At 52.9% G+C, this 15,626-nt stretch overlaps 2 protein-coding genes across 6 annotated transcripts in view; one reads left to right on the forward strand and one right to left on the reverse strand.

Moving 5' to 3' along the window:
* Window positions 1-3,549, forward strand: part of SHANK1 (SH3 and multiple ankyrin repeat domains 1) — a 46,685-nt gene extending 43,136 nt beyond the window's left edge. For 4 of the 5 annotated variants that reach the window (XM_045077366.1, XM_045077368.1, XM_045077369.1 and 1 more), the window contains one exon: window positions 139-3,549. In XM_045077366.1, the coding sequence (XP_044933301.1) occupies window positions 139-853 (715 nt within the window). In that variant the 3' untranslated portion in view covers window positions 854-3,549. The remainder of the gene's footprint in view (window positions 1-138) is intronic. The other variant, XM_045077370.1, reaches the window with a different exon arrangement.
* Window positions 3,470-12,516, reverse strand: CUNH19orf81 (chromosome unknown C19orf81 homolog). Its single transcript, XM_004767192.2, has 6 exons — window positions 12,391-12,516; window positions 11,718-11,785; window positions 6,242-6,314; window positions 6,026-6,146; window positions 4,643-4,782; window positions 3,470-3,861 (listed from the first exon to the last, which is right to left on the reverse strand). Exons 1-6 carry the CDS (start codon window positions 12,402-12,404, stop codon window positions 3,666-3,668), a joined length of 612 nt encoding a protein of 203 aa, XP_004767249.1. The 5' UTR covers window positions 12,405-12,516; the 3' UTR covers window positions 3,470-3,665.
* Window positions 12,517-15,626: the final 3,110 nt, after the last annotated feature.

Below are 15,626 nucleotides of genomic sequence, written 5' to 3' on the forward strand. Positions count from 1 at the left end.
CCCATCTCTCTCCTCCACTTCTCTACCCCCCACTCCTGTGTCTCTTCTCTCCCTACGTCTTGACCTCTGCCTCTTTCTCACCCCGCCATTGCCCTCCAAACCCCCTTCCTCCACCCTTGCCCCTTTGTCACCTTCCAGACTCTCTGAAGACTCCCAGTCCTCGCTCCTCTCCAAACCCGTCAGCAGCCTGTTTCAGAACTGGCCCAAACCACCTCTGCCGCCACTCCCCACAGGAAGCGGGGTCCCCCCTTCAGCTGCTGCAGCGTCGGGGGCCACCTCACCCTCAGCCTCCTCCTCCACGTCCACCCGCCACCTCCAGGGCGTGGAGTTCGAGATGCGGCCTCCTCTGCTCCGCCGGGCCCCCAGCCCCTCACTGCTGCCCGCCTCGGAGCACAAGGTCAGCCCTGCGCCCAGGCCCTCGTCCCTGCCCATCCTGCCTTCCGGACCCCTGTATCCGGGCCTCTTTGACATCCGCAGCTCCCCAACCGGAGGGGCAGGAGGTTCAGCTGATCCTTTCGCCCCTGTCTTTGTGCCACCACACCCTGGGATGTCTGGGGGGCTTGGCGGGGCCTTGTCAGGGGCCTCCCGCTCCCTCTCACCAACCCGCCTGCTTTCGCTGCCCCCGGACAAGCCCTTCGGCGCTAAGCCTCTGGGGTTCTGGACCAAGTTCGATGTGGCTGATTGGCTCGAGTGGCTGGGGTTGGCTGAGCACCGGGCACAGTTCCTGGACCACGAGATCGATGGCTCCCATCTGCCTGCCTTGACCAAGGAGGATTACGTCGATCTGGGTGTGACCAGGGTGGGCCACCGCATGAACATCGACCGGGCTCTCAAATTTTTCCTGGAGAGGTGATGGCTGGACTGGACGGACCAGCCCGTCCACAGAACCCCTGGGCCTACTGGCCTCTTGACCTCTGACCCCTGACTGTCATTCTCTCCCCCTGGGCCAGGGACTCTGCTAGAACTGCGCCCTGCCCTCCTCTCCCAAGGCTGGAGGTCACCAGGTGGCCTGATCCCAGCCAGACATTTGCACCTCACAGGAGGGGGCAGCTGACACAAGACTGTGTGTGAAGCAGGGAGCAAAGGAGGGGGGGGGGTGATGGAGGAAATCACAGAGGGGTATGGAGGAGGAGGGAAGGGTCGATTCTGGGGAGGGGGGAAACAGACAGAGCCATAGAGGGTCAGCCCTGAGCCTGATTGGATGCGGGTTGTCCCGGCCACAGGGGAAGGGGGTGCCCTCAGATTCCACCACCTGCCGCCCCTCTAACAACCCTTCCTCGCCCCCTCCAGGCCCCTGGGTTCGCCCCACCTTCCCTTCTCCCCAGCACATACAGCAGCCGCCTCTCCCCCCACACACACACCTCCCCGGCCTCTTGCACGCTCCTTTGCACGCCTGCTTGCCTCTCCTCTCCCTGGGCTACAATTTTGCACAAATTTGCCCTCTCGCTGACTTGCACACTCCACCTTTGCTTCTGGCTCATGAGGCCCTCTCAGCACTCAAACACCCTGTTCCCCTAGCACACATTGCATTTCTTCTTCCACGTTCCATACCCTTCCTGTCTCAAACTCTTGCCTGCGTACTCTTCCCTTGGTACCTTCCTTTATACACCTCACTCCTGAAAATCTCTAAACCCTTGCTGCAGACACACTTGGGACACCCTTTTCCCTACCCACTCACAAACTCTGTGCACACGTATTTATTCTGTGGAACACACCTGCCTTGACTCGGTTCTTGTGCACTTACTATCTCATGCACGGCTCCTGACACGCTTGTGCCCATCGTCTTAAACATTTCCCCTTCTTGTTGTCAAAGCCCCACGTTCTGACTCCCCACGCCTCTCCCTCTAACAGTGACACTCCCATGCCCTTCCCTGCCCCTCCCCTCACACCATCACTTCTCCCGCATCCAGCACACCTGCCTCCCAGGAACTGCTTCTCTCTCATTCCCTTCCTCTTTGCCAGGTTCCCAGTTCTGTGCACCCTTCTTTTCCAGATCTGTGTCCTGCTTCATTCTCAGTTCTTTTGTGAGCGTTCTCACTCACTCAACTCTTGCGCACATGTCCTCCCCAGCTCTTCCACCGCTCTCTTGAGGCTACGTTCCTTCTCTAACGTTTCTGCAGAGCGTGGCTTTGCTGCACACTCATTCTTGAATCTCTCCTTGTTCCTGTTGGCTCCCGGACTGTTTCAGTCTCCCTGGGGGGAACTCAACCGTCTCTCTCCTTTTGCACACTTGTCTCCTTCCACACACTCTTGGGCTGTACTGTCGTTTCTTTTCCTAGCATCCTTGTTTTGTGCCTGTGGAGGAACACCTCTTCCGGACGTTCTTACCCTGCCTGTTTTCTCACCTCTTGGACACTCCTTTCTCCTGGCAAGAGAAGACCCTATGCACACTCCCCTCTTGCTCACCGTGCCTCCACGCTTCCTCTTCTCCCTGCTCCAGTCTGTGACCTCTTGCACATCCTCCCTCCTCTCACTCTTCCTAGACCATCTCTCCATCCATTTTGCACGAAGATCCTTCCCCCTCCAAACCTTTCCTTTTCTCCAACGAACTCCTCCTCCCTCCAGCATGGCTGTTCCCTTCCTGCACGCTTCCCCACTTCCTTTATTCCTGGGGCTTGGGAATTTTAAGCCACCCCTTCCCCTGGGAAGCCCCCTCTACTACTGTGGGTAAAGGGGGGAGGGCATCGCCCTCAGGTCCCCCCCATGTTCAGCTGCCAAAGAAGGGAGCTCCCCCTCCTATCCCCAAGCCCATTCCCTCTCTGCTGCCCCCTACCCCCGAGGGGGGGGCGCTCCGTCCATGGGGGGGGAGGGTGCTTGCAGCCCTCTCCCCTCACCACGTCAGGGATCTGCGGGGAACCTTGTGGGAGGGTCGTGGGAGGGGGGAGGGGTAGCAAGGAGGGGGGCAGAGGTCACGCTGGGCCCCTACCCGCCCCCTCCCCCTTGTCGGATGCCCCCCGCCCGCAGGGGGCCTGCGCGGCACCCGTCTATCAAGGGCTTGTTCATTTTGGATGGGTGCCGCGGGGTTGGGGAGGGTGTAGGGGGTGGGGGGGGAGGAGATCGGGGTGGGAGGGGCAAGGGACTGGATGGGGGCAGCGCGGGGCGGAGAGGATAAAGCAAAAAGAGGAACAAAAACAAAAGAAAATATTAAAAAAAAAAAAAAACCTAGAACACACACACAAAAAAATCCAGAAAAAAAAAAAAAAACCTGAAATAAAAGCCCGAGAATTGTCTTCCAAGGGGGGTGGGAGAAAAGAGAAGGGGGGCTGATGAGGACGTCTGGTTCTCGCTGAGACGGATCAGCATGGGTTGAAAGCCCCGGCGCCGGGGCTTCCCTCTCGCGAGCCTCAGTTCATCATTCAAGGGATGGGGACCCAGGCGTCCATTTGCAGGGACTGGGGGAAGATGAGGGAGGCGGGATTATATTATGGGGGTTCATCCCTACCCCCATCACCTCCCTCCCCCGGACTCCCCACCAAAATTTTGCAGAGAGAAATGGCTTTTGTACCAGGTCATTCTTTATAATTAAACTCACAGTATCCACCCCCTCGAGCCGGTCCCGCCTCCTTCCTGGGGGGTTCCGCCCCCTTCCCTCCGGGGGTTCCGGGTGGGTCGCCCGAGCCCGCCGGGGCGGTGGGCTTGCGCAGCCGGGGCCCGCCCTCTAAATGTTAGTCTTCCTCGGTCGGCTCCGCCCCTAGAGCCTCGAGCATGCGCCGCCGGACAAGGGAGCGGCGCAGGTGCAGGCGGTAATCCGCCAACAGCAGCTCGTCGTGGCGCACCAGCGGGTGTGCGTTCCCGCGGAGGCGGATACCGGAGCGCAGCAGACGCGAGCGAGTCTGGAAGTCAGTGACCGTGATGAGCCACCTGCGAGGGGGCAGGGCCAAGAGCACAGGGACGGGGCGGAGACCGAAAGGAATCGCTGGTGGTCCCAGCCCCGCCTTTGATTGTCGGAGAGTCCCTGCCTGGTCCCTCCTCCCCGTTCGTTTACCCACTGCGGTTGCTCAGCTCGTCCCGCTGTCCCTAAACCCCTCAGCAGCCCTGCCGTCTCGCCGAAGTCAACCCGTACTTCGATCCTTACGCGGGTCATTCTGGGTCCCGTCTTCTCTCAGCCTGGTCCTATCCCCCAATCGTGGTCTGTCGAGGCTCTATCTCTTCAAACCGCCATTCCAGGGCCGGGCCCCCTTCAGTGTGTCTCTCAGGCTTGTCCCCAGATTTAGGTTTCTCCCGGCCTCGCCCCCAGCTAGACACTACAGGCCTCTGACCCTCTAGATCTCTCCTGGTCCCCACTCCCTCAATGTGATGGGTCCAGGCTTCGACCCCACACCTCGGTGTTACCTGTCCGGGTCACTCAACGTCCATTTCCTCAGTCCAGGTCCCGCCTTCTCTCTGATCTAACCTGGCCCTCCCCCTTCCCTGCTCTCACTCTCGGCTCGAGCCCTTTCCCGCTTCACTTCACTCTCAGCCCCATCGTCCCGCCCTTGCACCCATCAAGCCCTTCTCCAGACCACACAGCCTTCCCTTCTCGGCCCCGCCCACTCAGCGCCTTGGCCCCTCCCCACTGCGCTCAGTAGGCCACACCCCTCACTCCCACTCCTGGCCACGCCTCTCTCGTTCCTTTGGGACCGCGACCCCGCGGCAGGCTTACCTGTCCCGGCGCCCCGCAGTCCCACAGATGACATTCATATTTTCAAAGCGGATGCTGCTCACGCGCCCGCTCTCCATGGCGCCGGGTAACTCGGCCTCCAGAGCCTCCAGCACCTCTAGGTGGGTAAGGTCCTCCTCTGGCTGGAGGAGTCAAGAGAACTTCAGCACGAGACCGTCAGGTTCAGTCCAGGTTCCTAAGCCCCTACCTTAGACCCACTTGCAGGACCTGCCAGAATCTCAGGTGGCATTTGCGAGGCAAGACTCACACTCGACCTCAGGAGCCCGTCGCTGTAGTCAAAGCGGGGAGCACAGGTATCTTTGAGGTAGAAAAGCATCTACCTGTCCTCCTAGGTCATTCTCCAAAAAGCAATTCTCAAGGAGCCGATTTGCCAATGAACAGGTGGATTAAATGATTTACTAATTTGGCCAACTTTACCAAAAACTTCTCCAGCAACCTGCGCTGGATGGCAGGCTTTTAGCAACTCTCGAAGATCCTGCAAGGATTAAGGTTGTACACTTTTCCTTTTATGTTTCTATTAGCATTTTAAGGAATATTCCGTTGTAAAATAATAATAATAATAATAATAATAATAGTGATCATAGGGGTTGTGACTTCTTGCCATTCGAAAACATTGACCACTAACCACATTTTCAGCATGAGATTACCATGTTGAAGGTGATATACTATGGTCATAGCATATAAAATTGCTGATGAACTAGGATGAAATCATGAAACTGGTCATCTCCAGGAAGGCAAGCTGTGGGTGTATGTGTGGTGGAGGCCGGGTCTTCTGTTCAGAGCCACAAGGAAGACAAGGACAACAATCTCTGTTGGGCTAAACTCACATAGATGGGCTGAGGGAGTGCGTCTGGGTCCTGTGCCTGGTGCATGGAAGCATCCCATTAAGGTTTTAATTTACCAGTAAGAACCTAGTAGATACCTCCTCTGACTGATGGTAGGGATTACCAACAGATTTGGACACTGACTCTCCAAAAGCAGGGGCTTTATCTTGAGTCTTTGCTACATTTGCAAACTTTACAGAATTTCATGGTAGAAGGATTGAAAGGACTCCCTGTGTCCTCAGTCTCCCTGCTCTCTGTCTTTTGATCTCTGCCCTTCTCTGCCCCTTTTCCTCCCCTTCTCTTTGCCTCTCTGGGATCAGCAGTGATAAATATGATGATTGATCTCTTGACAAATTCATAATCAATTTTTAGCAGCCTAAAACCTGGTGCCAAGCCCACAGCTGGTAAGCCGCGGAGTCTAGATTTAAGCCTTGTCCACCTCATTTCTGAGCCAGTTCTCTTTCTATCCTCCCAGTGAAACTGTGCAGAAACTCGGGGCTGGTGTCCCAGGGGTAGGGGCAGGGGCGAGGAGGCCACTCACTGAGGTCTCCATGCACAGACAGAGAGGCTGGGCAGCGGGTGGTGTGGGGAACTTCCGGATGCACGGGAGCTCTCGGTCCAGCGCCTCGTATTCTGCAATGACCTGGCGCAGGTACTGCTTTCTGGGGAGAGAGCGAGCGGGCAGGACCTCCGAGGTCAGGGGTTGCTGACATTGCACTTGGAGGAGCTGAGATCAGAGGGGCCAGGGGCCACTCACGAGGATTTGACAGGCCTGCCCAGGCTCCGGGTTGGCGTCTCCTCTGGGGTCTCTAGGTCCACATGGAGGGCTCCTGGGGATGAAGAACTCAATGTCAGCAGTCCTGAGCACTCCTCTGACATTTTTTGGCCTAAATGGGCATCACGAAGGGTTGTCCATGCCACCCCGAATAGCTCTTATGCCACCTACTAAGCTATTGCCTCTCAGCTCCAAACAACTCCCTTCTGCACCCACTCTGATCCCAGGGCGGGACTCCATCAACCCCCCCCCCCCACGCCCCGTTTCTGCTGCTGCAACAGCTGGGTTCCTGCTAGGCTCTGCCTGTAGGGGGCGCGCGCGCGCACGAAAGAGAGAGAGAGCGAGAGAGAGAGAGAGATCGCAAGGCTGAAGGAAGAGAAAGGGGCTTGCCATGCATTTTGCGTCCTATTCCAGTCACCCCAGCCCGGCAGCAGCCTTTGAATCCAGTGTGTGGTTTTCCCAGCACTCTCAGAAAAGGCCTCCTGATTGCAACTAGTCTGATAACAGCTGTCAAATCTGAGCCGCTCTAGGCAACTCCTCTATTGACTAAAGGGTCTCTCTTAATGGCCAACAGCTAGTTGTCTCACATAACCCGTTTTGCCCCTCCTCTACAGTCTTAGAGTCTGACCAGCCGTCGGGCTAGATAAAACGGTTCCCAGCATCCCTTGCAGCTGTGTGTGGCCATGTGACGGGGTTCTCACCAACTGTGTTAGGGGAGTGAGGGATGAAACTTTGGAGTCATTTGTTTAAAAGTCGGTTGCTTGTCTTTGACTTGTTTCCCCTTCCCTTGTACTGGAATGGATGTAGCAACAAGCCAGCTTCAGCCGTGCTAGAGCAACAATATGGAGGGAATCTGGGTCCCTGAGTCATCTCATGGGGCTGAGATGTCCCACCAATCCAGACCACCTGCCTCCTGTCACATGAGAGAAATACACTCTCTTCTTCATGCCATCATGTGTGGGGGTGTCTCTTTGTTACAGCAAATGAACAAAGAGGAAAGCAGCCCTCAACAGCCAGGGCTGTTTATGTCGGACATAAACAATCTCACAGAACACCCACGTCAGCCAAGGCCACTCTGTGACCATGATAGACCAAGATAAAAATAAGAGCAGAGTTATGTCTCAGCACCACACAACATGAACACCATCCAAACCACGAAATGACCAAACATCCTCCTCTTGGTTCAGAGCTGATGCTGCTTCTTCCCCACCCACAATGTTCGCTCCATTCATCCCTCCTGCGTCATAGCCTTGCCTCCACTTCCTGCCAGCATCCGATCCAGAGCAAATCCTGCTTCCCTGAATTCTCCCAAAGTCACCTAACCCAGGAGCTCCCATAATAATAAGTCCTCCCTAACACCCTCCTACTAAGACGGTCCATGTGTTACGGACTCCTTCAGTACAAGTCAGTAAACTTAGGGGTGTGCTGGTAAATGTCTAATTAATATCACTCTGTCTCTGTCTCTCTCTTACATGTGCCCACATGCGCTCACACCACACCCACTGTAGCCTTTGCCAGTTTTCATTCTGTCAGTACTCCCACCATGACCAATTCCATGCTCCCACAGTTATAACAACCAGCTTGCAAAATTTAACAATCGACTCACAAGAGCCTGTCTCCAGCACACAGCTATGTCACAGCTATGATCCTGGTGGTCTTTGACTGAGCTTGTACCATAGTAAGTCCCCTGCTCTGGTCCTCATCCTCCGACCTCCCGTCTGTTTCCACAGGGCAGCTGGGGTGATCACTCCATTGCAACACCCCATGCTTGCGAACCACCAGTGGCTTCCTCTTGCCTTCAGGGTACAGTCCTCCCTGAGGTGGGGACTCGCTCCTCAGTGTGTGATCTGGGGAGCAGTACCTTGTTTGAAACACAGCATTTGGATGTGAGGGAACTGGTATAATGGGGATAGTCTATGCTTCACAGTGCTTTGGGTGAGATGAACCTAGGCATGTGTCCAAACGGATTGAAATATATTTAGGATCTCTTTGTTTTATGTATGCAACTTGGAAAACAAATTGAAACAAAAAAGAAAGAAACACAGTATTTCCCAGACCTATGGAATCAGAATCTGCATTTTAACAAGATCTCTGTGTGTGGTCGCGACCCCTGTTGATCTCTCTAATCATTTTCTTCCAGCTATACTGGCTTCCCCTACATCTCTCCAACACAATAACCTCCCCACATCTGTCCATGGAATGATAATAATAACTCTAGGTTTACAATCCCTTTTATTATATTTTTAAAGATTTACTTATTTATTTGACAGAGATCAGAAGCAGGCAAAGGAGCAGGCAGAGAGAGAGGAAGGGAAGCAGACTCCCTGCTGAGCAGAGAGCCCAATGCAGGCTTGAGAGCCCATGCGGAGCTTGATCCATGATCTGAGCCGAGGGAAGAGGCTTTAACCCACTGAGCCACCCAGGCACCCCTAAAATCCCTTTTAAAAAGCCAAACCCTTGGCGCACCTGGCTGGCTTAGTTGGTAGAGCATCCAATTCTTGATCTCGGGATTGTGAGTTCAAGCCTCACACTGAGTGTAGAGCTTACTTTGAAAATAAAATAAAATAAAAAGCCAATCACTTTCTAAAGTGTTTTCCATTGCATCCTCACGACAGCTTGCTGAAATAGTGCAATTTAACAAATGATGAAACAGAAGCATAGAGAGATCATGGGACTTGCCCAAGGTGACACAGGATAAAAATCTAAGCATCTGGATCTAGACTCTGTGTTCTCAATCTCCCCAGTCTGCTGCCTCTTACCCCACTCTGTCTAGACCAACTGCCCTACTTGCCAGGAGCTCCCAGTCTGGTGAGGGAAGCAGTCACTGTAAAGGATGATAGAATATACAGCGGAGATGTCATGAGGTGAAGGCGAAGCCTAATAATCTAGGGGCAATCAGGGAAGGCTCCTTGAAGGAGGTAATGTCTACAGGGAGACCCAGGGAATAAGGAGGAGCTTGCCAAATAAAGAAATGGCAGAGCAGCGCCTGGGTGGCTCAGTCAGTTGAGTGTCCAACTCTTGAACTCAGCTCAGGTCATGGAGCCTACTGAAAGGAAAAAGAGAGAGAGAGAGAGAGAAACAAAGAAAGAAGAAAGAAAGAAAGAAAGAGAGAGGGAGAAGGAAGGAAGGAAGGAAGGAAGAGAAAGAGAGAAAGAAAAGAGGAATGGCAGGGAAAAGGTTGTTTATGCAGAGGGACCACCAGGGACTCAGGTTTTTAAGCAAAAGAATATGGTCATCTGCAATAACTTCTCAGAATTCCCTTCAGCCCCAAGACTAAGGCATGGTTATTGCATTTGTAGGTTATTAATTATTTGTGAGTTGGTGTCCACCCTCTCTGTCTGCCCTCCCTGTGTGGGAACAGGCTGGGTCATTTCACTAATCAGGCACCATAGGCAAAAACACTGGAGACCCATGGGCTTTCTGATATCTGACGTCAAAGTTCTCACCCTAGTAAGTTAAAAATATTTCTGGTTCCGAAGTACCACAAAGCCAGCCACAAAACTGAAATACTGATCTACAAAACTGGCCAACTAGTCAACTCAGTTCCACTCAACTTTTCTGAAGCTCTACATAAACTATATTTATCAGATGGGTGCCTCAGTCTAGGTTAGATATGATGTGGGGCAGTGATCACCAAAAGAGGTCTTCAAAGACCCTAAAAGAGACCTGAGGACAGGGACGCCTGGGTGGCTCAGTTGGTTAAGCATCTGCCTTTGGCTCTGGTAGTGATCCCAGGGTCCTGGGATGGAGCCTCCCTGCTCAGTGGTGAGTCTGCTTCTCTCTCTCTCAAGTAAATAAATAAAGATGAAATCTTTTTTAAAAATAAAAGAGATCTGAGGACAGAAACGGTGTCCATTTTGCCACGAGGTCATTTGCTATGCCTGGCATAGCACCTGGCACAGAGGCTCTTGTAACAGACACCAAGAAAGGATCCCCACTCAGCCAGTCCCATCTTTCTTCCCCCATTTGAGAAGGGTCCATCCCTTGCTCATGCAACTCAAGGGACCCTCACCAATCTCATTTCCTCAAAGGTATCCCATCCAGTTTAAACCAGTGCCTTCCAACCCTTACTGTTCATCGCAATCACTTGGCAAGCATTCAGAAAATATAGATGCAAGGACCCAGAGCCTAGAGATTCTGGTTAAATTGGGTCTGAAGTGAGGGTGGGTATAGATTTTTTTTTTTAATCCTTTCACCTGATGTGAGGACCAGAGTTGAGAACTGCTGACAAAAGTAATGATGATAATCTTTTGCCAGGGGTTGAGTCAAGAGTGAGTGGGTGACTGAGTGCTGGCCAATAAGATGTGAGGAGAGATAATTTGGGAGTTTTTAAGATGAAGACCTCAGCAAGTGATACCTGGGATTTGTGGCAGCCGTTTTGTGGTGAGTAAGCTGGTATGCAAAGGACACACATTTCAGGCCTAAAGGCAGTGAAATAGAATCTGGTCCTCAATGATATCACTGAGCTTCTGACTCAACCAAACCCAAGCCATGCCCCACTTCTGGGCTTCTGGTTGAGTGATAATGGTCCTCCTATTCTTTATACTACACCAAGTCCAATTACTATTGCATGCTAGCCGAATGCATCCTCACCAAGATGCTACTCAATGAATGTTGACTGAGTGCTAAATGAATGACCCTGCTAAAGCAGAGTGCAGGTAGGGAGTCCTGGAACATGAGGCTGAGGTTGAAAGCTGGTGGCTGACCACACGGGGTCTGAGGCTGAAGGGTTGGGACTCTATCCTGGAGGTGATGAAGAAGGAAGGAAAGGTGTGAGCAGAGGAGAGATAGGGTCGGCGATGGTGGTCAGAAGACCCTGCAGGAGCCAAGTGGGGAATGGGCTTAGGGGAAAAAACTGAACCGGGAGTTGGGTAGAGAAAGCATCCATGTGGAAGAGGACAAGACCTGAGTTGGGGCTCTGGGGATGGAGAGACAGGCAGAGGACACAGGAGGTGGGCTGGAAGATGGGGCTGCAGACTGATGGCTGTGGGAGGAAATGAGAAGGGAGGGCCAGTACCAGTGGTCTAGCCCAGTGACCAGGTTGGTAGTGGGACCATCGAGGTTGGGAAAGAGGGAGGAGGAGTGGCTTTGGGGGAAGCTGTTGAGCTCAGTGTGGGAGAAAAGGAGAGTGTGAGGGACCAGGGCAGAGCACCTAGGGAGACAATAGCCTTAGAAGGGTCGTGAAGTCCCCAGAGGCTCATGGGAAATGTAGTTCTGGGTCCAGACCACTGGCCAAGAAACCGCAAAGGCTCATGACAAATGTAGTTTGAAGTCCAAAGGGTGTTGCCCATGAATCTGGTCAACGACGGAGTCTGGGGTGGCTTTCTGGTAGGCCAGTGACTAGCTTAAGGCCACACTGCAATCCAGGGTTACCACATGGGGCACGGGTGAAGACCCCCCCTTCTCCCCAATACACACACACACACACACACACACACACACACACAGTGCTCAGTACCTGCCTCCCTGTGCATGCTGGGGTTGCCCACGGTGGAGGAGCACAGGGTCTCCACCTCTTGCTGCATCCTGGGAAGGTGGGTGGGGGGTGTCTCAGGAGGATGGGGAGAAGGGCCCTGACTAGACCACCCACCCCAGATCCTTCCCCCCACTGCTGTCTCCTCCTCATCTCTAAAGCCCCGGGGGGGAAATAAGGAAGAACTGGAAGGCTGAGGCCATGTAGGAATCTGGGTTCCCCTAACCTCTGGAAACCCAATGAGTTCCAATTCCTGTGTGCCCCGATTCCTTCTTTGCCTTTTTCCTGCTTCTTTCTCCGTCCTTCCCTGTCTCCCCAGCTCTCTGCCTCTCCCTGGCTCTGTCCCTCTTTCATCCTCCTTCTCTCCCCATCTCTCTGTCCCTCTCCACCTCTCTCCCCATCTTTCCCCCCTGATCTCTCTGCATCTTTCCTCTACTCTTTCCCTTGATTTCTCTGCCCTCTTCATGCCCACTGTTCTCCCCCTCCCTCCCTCCATCCCCCCAGTCTCCTTTTCCCCTAGTTTCCCCAACATTTCCCCAGCCCTCCTGCCCTCCCTCTCTTCATAGTGTTCTGCCTCCCTCCAAGCCTACCACCCTTTCTCTGTCTCCCTACTTCTCTCCCTGTCTCTTCCCAGTCTCCTTTTCCCATCTTTCTTCACCTCTCTTCTCTCATAACTGGTTCCCCTGCCCTCTGTCATCCCCTTTCTGGTCCCACTTGCCCTCCGATCATCCCTGTCTCACGCAGGAACTGGTCAGACACAGGCCAGATTCAAACAGAAACTGGATTCTGTATGGGGGAGGGAAAGGAAGACGGGGCGGGGGGGGGGGGCTGGTCGCCATGGTACCTCCAGAAGGAGGGGGAGGGGCTGGGAACACCAACTCTGGGATCCTGGACCTCTGGGTCAATGGGAGGAGGGAGTGGGAGACCAGATTCCTGGATCCAGAGGTGGATGAGGACGGTCTGGGGGTTCCTGGGCCCAGGTGCAGGAGTGTGCCACACTGGTGTTCTTTAAGCATGTCTTTCTTTGTGTCTGCAGAGCTCTCAGCAGGAAGTGTGGGAGAAGAGGCAGGACTTTCTTAGTTATTCTGTCCTCCCCTCTCTGTCCCTGTCACTTATATCTCTAGTGCTCTATTCTCCCCTTCAAGATGGTCTCTGCCTTGACTTGATAAGCACAGGCTCTCTGCTTTCTAGGGAATAGTGCCTTGATTTTCTGAGTGATTTCTTCAGGAGTGAGCTTAAAAATCAATATAGGATAGAGTCCAGCCTTGTACTTTTACTGGACCTGTTATAAAAGAGGATCTAAAGTGCTAAGCTTGCTGGGCTGGTCGAGTCTAGGTTGGAGCTGCTGTGGGCTCTCATAACTATATGGGGAGAGAATGAGCCTAAAAGCAAAGACAACATGAGGAGAACAGAGACCAAAGATGCAGATTCCTGATGATGATCGGGATACCTAGATCCAGCCATGCCTGAAGCTTTCATTTACCCAATTAATTCCCTCCTTTGCTTCAGTCATTTGAGTCTCTTGTCATTGGCAATTAAAACAGTGCTCACTTAAATAGACCCAGTTTCATCCTCAGTTCCTCTGTGGCCCTGTCTCCCTTTCAGCACCTTCATGTCTTTCTTTCCTATCAGGCTGTCCTTCTCCATTTCCAGTGGCCAACTCCAACCCTATGAGACAGGGAACATCTTTCATTCCCATGACCACAGGCACACCTACCCCCCACAGCTCCTCAGTCTCCAAGCTCCATCCCTCTTGACTCTCTCTACTGCTTCCTTTCCTCTTCATTCCCACAGTCCTGACACTCAGGCTTCATCCTCTCCTGCCTGGACCCTTGCTACAACCTTCCTCTTGCCCTCCCCTCCTCATTCTTTTCCCTGCAGGGTTCCAGAGGCATCCTTCTGCACCCAGAGCTGACCCTGCCCCTCACCAGCTTGGAGCCCTCCCATGGCTCCTCGGTGCCCCTGGACAATGATGCAGTTTCTCAGCCAGGAATTTGAAATCTGCAATCTGGTCCCACTTTCCTCTCCCACCTCACCCCTTCAAACATTCTCAAATCCCTCCCACCCCACTCCTGTTTTCACTCTTCACGTTCTGTGCCTTCTGCCTAGAATGCTCTTCCTCAATTCCCTAAGCCCAAATGCTCTCACCCCTTAATAAGAAGCCCAAATGCCTCCTCCTCCAGAACCCTTCTTTGACTCCTCCTCCTCCTAGCTGTGTTTTTTGTCTCCTTCCTTTGTTCATTCTTTGTCTCCTTCTTTCCCAGACTAAACATGGTCCACTCTGTCTTGTTCAGGCATTTGGTCCTGTGTCTATCTGCCCTGGCAGGCCAGCAGCTAGATAAAGAGAATATTTCTCTCTATCGCTGTGGCTCATGCTCAGCAGCCCCAACCCCACTGGCCCTCAACAGACCAGCATCAAATGCTATGTCCAGACTGTGCAACCTTGGGCAAATGTCTTCCCCTCTCTGAGCCCAGTTTTAGCCATTTCTTCTGGAGCTCTTTTTCCCCCCTTCGGGTGTTCTCCTCTCACTCTCTTTCCATCTGTGTCTCTCTCATCTTCCCTCTAGAGTCTGGATCTCTATGTTTCCATCTCCCTGTGTCTCCATTTCTCTCCATGTCTTTATTTTTCTTCCTCTCTCAACTCTGGAATCCTGCCTCATCTCGTTCTGTGTCTGAATTTGAATTTCTATGTCATGTGTCTCTTTCTTTGTTCATTTCTTATTCTCTGTGTCTCTATAGCTTTCTGCATCTCTGTTTCTGTTGCTCTATTTCTCCATCTCTGTTTCTCTGTGTCTCTCTATCTCTCTGTCTTTTTCTCTGTCTGTCTTAGCCCCATAGGCCTCCCTCTACCGTCACCTCATCTCTCTTGGGCCATTCCTGTCCCACTCCCTGGACTGGCTCACTGCCTGGGACACAAATCCCTGAATCGGCATTTTCTTCCTTTTCCAGAAATTATGTCAGTGCCGCAGTGGGGGTGGGGATGGTTCTAGCCCTGGTCAAAGGGTTTGCCTCCCTGCATCTTCATCCACACAGGCCCTAGCCAGCTTGGCCAATTTCTTGGTGTTTGCTTCTCCAGGAGCAGCACCAGAAGAGGTGAATCTTTGTTTACACACATGTGTGTATGTCTCTGGGTGTGTAGTTGCATCTATTTCTAGGAATATTTGTGTGTGAATCTGTAGGTATTTGTGTAAATTCATCCAATCGCTCATCCATCCACCTACCCATCCACCCACTGAACCATTCACCCATCCAACTATCACTTCATCCACCCACCTATCCACCCATACATGCATCCAGTCCTCTAGTCATCCACTCATCTATCCATTCATCCATCCATCCATCCCCCCACCCACCCATCCATCCATCCACCCACCTACCCACCCACCCACCCATTCATCCATCCATCCATCTATCCATCCACCCACCCACCCACCCATTCATCCATCCATCTATCCATCCATTTATCCATCCGTCCACCCATCCATCTATCCATCCACCCATCTGTCCACCCATCTGCCCACATCCATCTATCCATCCACCCATCCATCCATACACACATTCATACATTCCTTTATTTATTCATGCACTTGTTCACTCCTTCATTCAACCAATCCATACATATTGGGTCCCTACTGTGTGCCAGGCAATGCGTCAGGCAGCAGGGATAAAGCAATAAACAAAACAAAGTGCTTCCCCCATAGAGCTTATGTGTCTGGCAGTCCTCAGTGAACCAAACTCCCTGCTGCCCCAGGCCTCCAACAGGCTGTTGCTTCTTGCTGGAGCACTTCTCCTCCCCTTACCCCATCTTCACCTGGTTTCTGCCTACTCACCCTTCTGAGTTCAGTTCAGACATTACTCTGTCACTTCCTCAGGGAAGCCCTCCGTGACATCCTC

The sequence above is a fragment of the Mustela putorius genome, unplaced genomic scaffold, assembly GCF_011764305.1.
Source record: "Mustela putorius furo isolate JIRA1106 unplaced genomic scaffold, ASM1176430v1.1 tig00000196_pilon_pilon_pilon, whole genome shotgun sequence".
In the NCBI taxonomy this organism is placed as follows: Eukaryota; Metazoa; Chordata; class Mammalia; order Carnivora; family Mustelidae; genus Mustela; species Mustela putorius.

Coding starts and splice junctions, on each gene's coding strand:
- CUNH19orf81 (XM_004767192.2), bottom strand. Junction 4,783..6,025: donor GTCTGTGCATGGAGACCTCA/GTGAGTGGCCTC, acceptor TGACTCCTCCAG/CCAGAGGAGGACCTTACCCA. Junction 3,862..4,642: donor ACTGCGGGGCGCCGGGACAG/GTAAGCCTGCCG, acceptor GCCCCCTCGCAG/GTGGCTCATCACGGTCACTG.